General features: G+C 35.3%; 1 protein-coding gene across 1 annotated transcript; it reads right to left on the bottom strand.

Moving 5' to 3' along the window:
* Positions 1–1355: 1355 nt before the first annotated feature.
* LOC122024735 lies at positions 1356–2200 on the bottom strand. The gene is made up of 2 exons (XM_042583414.1): positions 2040–2200; positions 1356–1942 (listed from the first exon to the last, which is right to left on the bottom strand). The coding sequence occupies exons 1-2, from the start codon at positions 2193–2195 to the stop codon at positions 1496–1498; spliced, it is 603 nt and encodes a 200-aa protein (XP_042439348.1). The 5' UTR covers positions 2196–2200; the 3' UTR covers positions 1356–1495.
* Positions 2201–8332: the final 6132 nt, after the last annotated feature.

The following is an 8332-nucleotide window of genomic DNA, read 5'->3' as shown; positions in this document are numbered from 1 at the left end:
CTCCTAGAGGTGTATAAAATTTTAAAAAAAGTTTTGTTCCATTAAAAAAATAAAAGTAGAGACAATGCTAAAAAATTAAAATTATTTTCTACATGTCAATTCTTCTTTCCTCGGATCTCTTCTTGCATTATCCCACTCGGTATAAAAGGCCTAGCTCATACAACGTGTGTACACGATCGCTAGTTATTATACTAACATTGACATCTTAATTTTTAAAATTAAATTAAATTTTATCCGAAAAAATCTATTAAATCATAAATTTAAATCAATCCGAATATGAACCCGATCTAAAAGCTTTTAATATGAAAATCTTCTAACCCGATCTTGATTTGAACTTAAAAATCTTTCATCCGAATTTATTTTTCTGGATTGACCCGAATTGGATGGTCGGATCTGATTTTTTTTTTTTTTAACACTCCTACATTAGATGAATCTAAAGTCGATAATCTTGGAAAATATATTAGCAAAAAACTAATTTTATTGTATAAGGAAAAAGCACGTGCGACGGTGCGAGTAGATAAAACTCGCAGTCGTAACAATAAATGAGGAAAGGGCATTCCTTACCATTTGGCTTTTATTCCGCCACAGACTAGTCTTGCCCATGGGGAGTAGACTAGAATAGTAGACTATATTTAAGGAGCCAATGGACCGCATTCATTTCGGCTCACACGGTTCGTTGAACCGGCACCCTTGACTCGTGAGCGCGGCTTTAATGGGTTGCGTGACATATATGCACTCCCATCAAATCTTAATTAATTTTCTTTATCTAAATAATTAATGATCATTTAAAAATTATTTTAATAATAATATAAAAAAATAATTAACACACGGGGTGGTTCGTCTAGTCCCTCCTACTTGATCCGATTTTATATAGGGATAATAATTAAAGAAATTTAATGGTCCCTATTTATTTAATAGATGAAAACCATTTAATCTCTCCAATTAATATGAATCAGAGGACTTAAGTGAAATGAATGAATTTTTTATCATAATTATTATTTTTTTTCCTTTTTAACGTATTTTCCAAATTAAGAAAAATAAAATAATATATTATTATTATGAATAATGTTACTTCCATTTTTTTTAATCAGAGTAGACAAAAAAATAAAAATGGGATGCAATGACTTAAAAAAACTAGGGGACTGATAGGCTAATAGCAATATTTACTCGATACAAATAGATTGATGATCTCAGAAATTTTTAGGGTTTTAGGGTTGTTGAAATTTTTAATTAAAATAGATTGATGATCTCAGAAATTTAAAATAGGAGTATAATAATATTAATACAATTAAATACTTTTGAGTAAATGTGACTTTTTTGGTATTTATACTTTTTCCATGTAGTTAGAAAGAAAATATAGAAGTATTTTTCTTGTTTTCAGGAGTAAAATAAAATCAATCGTTTTACAAAATGACACGTGTACATAAAACCAACAATTAGGATTAATCATCCTCGCTAATCTTTTTTTACATAAATCACCCCCAAAATTCTAAAATCACAGGCCCATCTCGAAATCGAGAGCAACCCGCGGCCTTTTGGCCGGCGGCAGCATCGCCGCCGCCAGCACCACTTGCGACTGGCAGCGGGGGCATCGCGGGTTCTCCTTCGCGATCAGCACGTACGAGAGGCAGCCTGAGCACCCGGCCACCACCAGGCTGCTTCCGCCGCCGTCCTCCTCTCGGACAGCTGCCGGTCGCTTCGCCGACGCGGTCGTTATCGACGACGAAGACGACGACGAGGACGCCGAAGCCGAACGACCAGAGGGAGAAACTGCAGATCTCTCCACCGCCAAGTGCGGCCGCCGCTTGCGTTGAGATTCCCGCCCCGCCTGCTCCAGCGCCCGCTTCACCTGTTCGATCGTGCACACGCTTTGGCTCGCTCCGGCGAGCTGCTCTGCCGCCGGCTTCAACCGAACCACATCGTCCGGAAGCTGGTTAAGGTCCTGCGACCGATCAAACATTCAAATTCAAAAGACGCAAGAAGGAAAAACAGTACTTCCTCAATAAACAATCCAACTCTACATGTGATGAAACCATTACCAGTGGCCGGAGAAGAGGGAGGTAGCAACCCAAAGCCGGAGCTGACTTTAGGCCTACAACGCCGGCATCCTTAATCCGGACGACCGGCGAGGCACCGCCGAGGAGGTCGAGGGTAATCAAATCCCTCTTCGCTTCCTTAATTGAGCTCATCTCCATTAATTCACATGTACAGAGGCTGAAACGCGACTATATATAGAGTAAAACAAAGGAAGGATTCTTAATTCATTAATTAGCAGGTGAGAGGACATGAGTTAATAATAAATAAATGAATAATTAATTTAAAATGGGGGAGGAAATTGAAAGGAAAATTGTGTAAGAAGGAAACAAATGAATTGAATGTTAATTTGGTGGATTAATAATTGAGATTTTGACCCATTGTCTGTAATTTTAATTGAACAATTTTTGTCTTCAAGCCATTGGATTCAACCTTCCATAAGTATCATATTATTACCACTTATACTAATAGCTAGTAGTCATTCATAATTTACCTTATCCATATTGATTTAGGGATAATTTCACGAGGTAATGTAGATGAGCGAATCGTCTTTTACCACATATGAGGATGTTCTTGTCTCCTCTGGATGGTACGATGGTTAAGACATAGGATATTACCATATGAGATATTGGGGTCGAAACTCAGTCTGTCTAAGCATGTCTTTTCTCATACCTTGGTCACCTACACTAATGACTAATAGTCACCAATGATTTACTACTCCGTGTTAGCTTAGGGATGAGCTAGCAAGAGCGCTGAGACGAATAAATCGTCTTTTGCCACATATAGGGCTGTTCTTTGTCCCTGAGGCTATGGTGTCATGATAGGACATCCAGGTTGTCACCCATGCACCCGTAGTTCAATCTCCTATATATGACGTATTTATAGAAATTTTTCCTCTAAATAGGGTGCGCAACTAAAGGATGTTCGACTTCTGACTTGTCCACCGCGTGCACTTCCTTATTTACCTTGGTGCCCAGTGGAAAAATTCCGTAAGACTGGATCGGTCATCCCAAGACTAGTCAATAAAGCTAACTAGATTTATTATATAAGACGTTCTTATCCCCTTGAGACTATAAGTTGGTTAAGATATGAGATATTATTATATGAGATTTTAAGGTCGAAATTCAACATGTATGTATTAATAATTAGTAATCATCCCTGATTTATCTCAGTATTAACTTACAAATATATTAATGAAATGTTAGAGACGCACAAATGCCTTTTATCATGTATGGAGATGCTCTTTCTCATCCTAACTCTATGCACAAAATAACACATATATCCTTATTTTAATAAAATCTATCTCTTGGTAATTAATTGCACCCCATTCATTAAAGTTTGCGCGTGAATTGATATGTATATAGATCTAGAGTAATTAATGTTAAATACTGATTAAAATTAACGGTAAATCTATATGGCCAGAATCTGGCCAGCTAGAAAATTAATTAAATATTATTAATAATATTTATATTTAATAAATTACTAATTAGCCCTTACTTAAAGTATTACTTATTCTTTTCTTGAGATTACTTAAAATTAATTGGAAAATTTATTAGGAACTTGAAATCAGTGAGAGAATTTATTGGAAACTGGCCCGCTAAATTTTCCTATAAAAAATAATAATTAGTTCTTAATTATACTACTTTTAAATATTATTACTAATATTTATATATAATAAATCAGTAAATCTTGTTTATTAGAAATCGTCAAACCAATCTTATTCAACGATCTTATACAATGAATTGTTATTTATGGGAAAAAATATTACAAATACAGATTTTTGATTTGCTCAGGTAAAATAAGGATTGATTTTATTCAATAATCCGTATTATTACAAATTATGGAAATTTGTATTGAATCCATAAATTATGGAGGTGACCCTATCACATAGAGAAATATATCATAATCCGTATCAAATTTATATAAAAAATAATAAGATTTCAAAAATAAGAATAAAAAATAATATTTATTGGCAAGGGGAAGGAAACGGTAGAATAGGATATTGAGGATTAGATTATTGTGAGAATGAAATTTTTAGAATTAGCGCCCAAGATGAATTTCTTAATGATAGCATGGTCTCCCATGTATTTTGATTTACCATTGCAAAACATACGTGACTCTTCAACTTCAGTTCATTAAGAATAGAATATGTGCAATAAAAAAGAACATAAAATTTTTAAGATTTTTAAAAATTCGTATTTAATGAATATCTCTTAGAAATGCATGTTATCTTGGAAATATAATTAGTTATTAATATAGAGAGATAATTTGCATGTCTCTTGTAAATACATGTCATTGGAAACATAATTAATCATCAATATCAATATAAAGTGATAATTTTTAAAAATTAAATATTAAAATAAGTGGAAAGGATATAATTGACCTATAAAATATGATATTACTTACATACCCTTAATAATAACCTTTAAAATTACTAAAAAGTCCATTCTAGCTAGCCAGATTCTGGCCAGATTCTGGCTGTTTAGCACTAATAATTTAAGCTACATTAAAGTTTTGGAGTGTTCCAATGGCCATGAGTAGATGTTGCATGGATGGACTTTTTGGTTTTTGACGTTGAAGTCATAAATGCTAGGGTTGGCATCTCCCGATGGCCCATCAATTAATACTTTGGTGGATCGATTTGGTTCTCTTTTATTCGAAAATAATATATTAAATGCACTTTTATCTACGATCTCATTTTACACCTTAATATTTAAATAATTTAATTAGGGTTATGATTCGATATAGTGGTATAGGGACTATGAAAATGAATTAGAATTCAACTAGTTTTATTTCCTGGTTAAATATTGAAATGGTAAGTAACAGATAATATCATTTCACCCCAAGCAGTTTGTATCATCCATTCTAAGATAAAATATATATAGATAAATTACAGGACATTTTATCCTAGTACTCATGTGGGTTAGACATCTAATAAATTATTTTATATCTTTTAAAAATTGACCCTAAAATTTATTGAAATAAACTAATGTAGATATCAATTACGTCAATCCGTAGGAATATAAAAACAAATTTAAAAAATAACACCTATTAAAGTAAAAAGTGAAGTCATTACTATAACGACCACTCCAAGAAAATCCCATACTCTTTGAAAAGGGGTAAATATCAAGGGGTTGTCTGTCCTAACACAATGACACTTTATATGAGAGTGATCAGACAACTAATAAATTATTTTATACCACTATATGTGACTGCTCGCACGTAGGATATCAACGCATGTTTTTAAATTTTTTTATTTTTTTATTTTTAAAAATAAATATTTTCTCGAATATAAATCTCAAATACATTACTATATTCCAGCATTATTATATCTGTAAACGTCTATTTTTTTCATTTTTAATTTTTTTAACGAAACATTATAACTCAATTAAAAAATCTGAATTTTAAAGGTAAAATCTTAAATTTTTTTAACTTAAATATTATAATTCAATTAAAAAAAATCTAAACACTAATTATATTAAAAAATTGTAAGATATACATATATATACATCGGTCAAAGTAGCCAAAGGGAGAAAGTTTTCGGTACAAAGTTCTTATGACGACTTTCAAAGCCCGCATTAATTGAGCCGGTGGGTGTATGGTTTAGCAAACCACATCATCGAGTAATTAAAATATTATCGAGACACGTGTGAAATAAAATCATCATACCTAACTTGTGCATACGAGTCAAGATGTGAACTCCTTGTTCAAAATCGCATTAATTGATTCAAACAACTCGCTAACTACTATGTATTAATTTCATCCCAATTAATCATTTCTTTTTTTTTAAAGTGTGGTCAGAATTCAATAATATAAGAAACTCCTTTTCAACGGTTAATCATGTGTTTTGTGATGTTTTGCGTGTGTTTTTTGTTCTTCTTAATTGCTTGTGGAATCAAAACTCATGTTGCAGAATTATCAATGTATAATTTGTTTATTAATTAATCGAGTAGAAGAAAAAATATATATAAAGAATCATAATACACACACAAACTTAATTCATCACGAGATCGATATCGCGGATAATTAACTGTGGGAGGCTCATCGATTTCTACCCTACGAGCTAGTGGCCGCCGCCGCCGCCGAACACGTTGACGAGCGACGGCAACCGAAATTCGCGCCCGAAAACGGAGAAGCTCGGCTGCGGGATGGGCGGCAGCGAGAAATCCGGCATCTTCACGTCCGGCATGTCGGGGATGTCGATGTTTATCGACTGCAATGACGACGCTCCGGCAGCCAGCTGCGACAGTTCGTCCGGCGCCGACAGGTCCGCCGGCGTGGTCCCGCTCTCCGCCGACGACAAGTACTCCGCTTTGATCTCCTCCGGGACCGACTCCTCCAGGGCCGTGATGTTGGCGCCGGGCGGCAGATCCGGGATGTCTCCGACGTCGGGGACCGGAGGCTCCGACAGCCGGCGGGCGGCGTGAGAGATGCTAGATAGCAAAAGGAAAGACGAGAAGAGGAGGCTCGTCCAGGGAATCATTGTGCTCCGGCGAACCACTGGTTGGATTCGGAGGAGGAGGAGAGATTAAAGGATTGATGGCCGTATTAGAGGCCATAAACAAGTTTAGAAAAGCTTTTAATAACCTTTCACATGAGTTTGAATTGGCAAAATACATAATTAGTTATGCTAAAGAAACAAAAAATCGACATAAATAGCATGATCAGTATACTAAAGAAAGACACCTCAATAAATCAATGATAACTGTATTTTTTTTTTCCACTTTCCTTTTTGTTCTTCTAAATTGTTCAAAAACAAACAAACAAAAAAGAAATCTAAGAACCAAACAATGTGTTAAGAGTTTAATCTTTTGGCTACTATATTTTAATTATATCCACAATCTAAATGTTCGTGTTTCAACATTAATTGGACTATAGCTAGCTTAGCTTATCTTTTAAGTCGTAACTATTGTTGTAGATTTATCCGGTGAATTTTCAATACCTGAATTTATTTGTTTAAAAATTTACTTTTACTTTTCAAATATCATAATCCTTTTCTGCACTCTGCACTTTAGTCTTCACCAGGTTTCCAATGGTTCTTAGAAAAAATAATTATCAAGTTAAGTTGATTTATGAGACCATGAGTAGGACACCACATTAATTGATAGTAAAATTGAAATCCTCACTTCGACGATCCCTCTAGTAGCCCCCACTATCTAGAAGTGAGATAAATAATGAAAGACATAGCCTACCAACAACAACATATATAAAAAGGGATTGACACAACATGCGAGGTATTTTACACACGTTGAAAATTGATCTCAAATTTAATGACAATTGATCCTATATGAAATTGGAGGAGATGACGCACTGAGTAGGTGACTCTAATGTTGATCATGAGAGAACTTGGAAATGGAAGAAAATGATTTTGAATGATCCCTTCTGCACACACTAGAAAGAGTAAATGGAAATGTTAGAGCGAGAACTAGGGAGGATGTCCCTATCCCAGACACTCTGACACTCAAGTATGAATAGTAGCAAAAAAATGGAGAAGATGATGAATTGTAGCGTAGATGCGTGCGTGCGTGTAATGTAAAAATCCCAGTTTAAGTTATATAGCCAACGGAGAGGATTCTTTTTTATATCGACCCTCTGAACCTCCTTAATAATGAGGTGTTAGAGAATTTCTGGTATCAGAATATGTCGAATAATGGAAGATGGTCTGACCGACACTTTAGGATGACCGACCATATTATAGAGGTCTTGACCTTAAAGGGTGTGGGGCTAAGTCATGGAAGGTCCGATCGACACTCTGTGCCAACCACCATACATTGGAGGTCTTGCCCTTGAAGAGCAAGGAACTAAGCTATGAGCCTCTTAGAAGCAAGGAACTGAGCTCTGAATGCTCGATCGGTGATGGATTAGACCAATCGTATGCTAAGAGTTGTCCGACTGGTACTTTGGGCCGACCGGTCATATGTTAAGATTTATCCGACTGACACTTTGAGCCAACTGAATGTATGTGTTGGTGCGGGAAGCATTCGTCGATCGAACTAAAGTTTTGATAATGACAAAGGGATTCAAAGTTAAGATTTCTTGTTATCTAATGTTCTTAAATGAGATTGCAGGAAAGTCCTAACTGCGGTTAGGCAGGTGAAAAACCCTAGGGGGTGGTAACCCTAGGTCCTAGGAGGTGGTAACCTTAGGTGGTAGGAAAATCCTAAGGGGCGGTAACCTTAGGTCCTAGGGGGCGGTTGTTGGTTGCTACTCGGAAAACCTAGAGGTTCCACTGTACAAAAATTTTGTACAAAGGTCTGAACCTTTTCCTAGCTACCATGTATTCTTTTAAATTAAATTT

This window comes from Zingiber officinale, chromosome 9B (assembly GCF_018446385.1).
Source record: "Zingiber officinale cultivar Zhangliang chromosome 9B, Zo_v1.1, whole genome shotgun sequence".
Taxonomy (NCBI): domain Eukaryota; kingdom Viridiplantae; phylum Streptophyta; class Magnoliopsida; order Zingiberales; family Zingiberaceae; genus Zingiber; species Zingiber officinale.
This window is presented reverse-complemented; position numbering and strand designations above follow the sequence as displayed.

What these genes read in the sequence shown, in the direction of transcription:
- LOC122024735 (XM_042583414.1), bottom strand. Translation starts at nt 2,195, where the DNA reads ATGGAGATGAGCTCAATTAAGGAAGCGAAGAGGGATTTGATTACCCTC. An exon ending in TCCCTCTTCTCCGGCCACTG is followed by an intron (nt 1,943 to 2,039) that starts GTAATGGTTTCA and finishes GATCGGTCGCAG; the next exon opens with GACCTTAACCAGCTTCCGGA.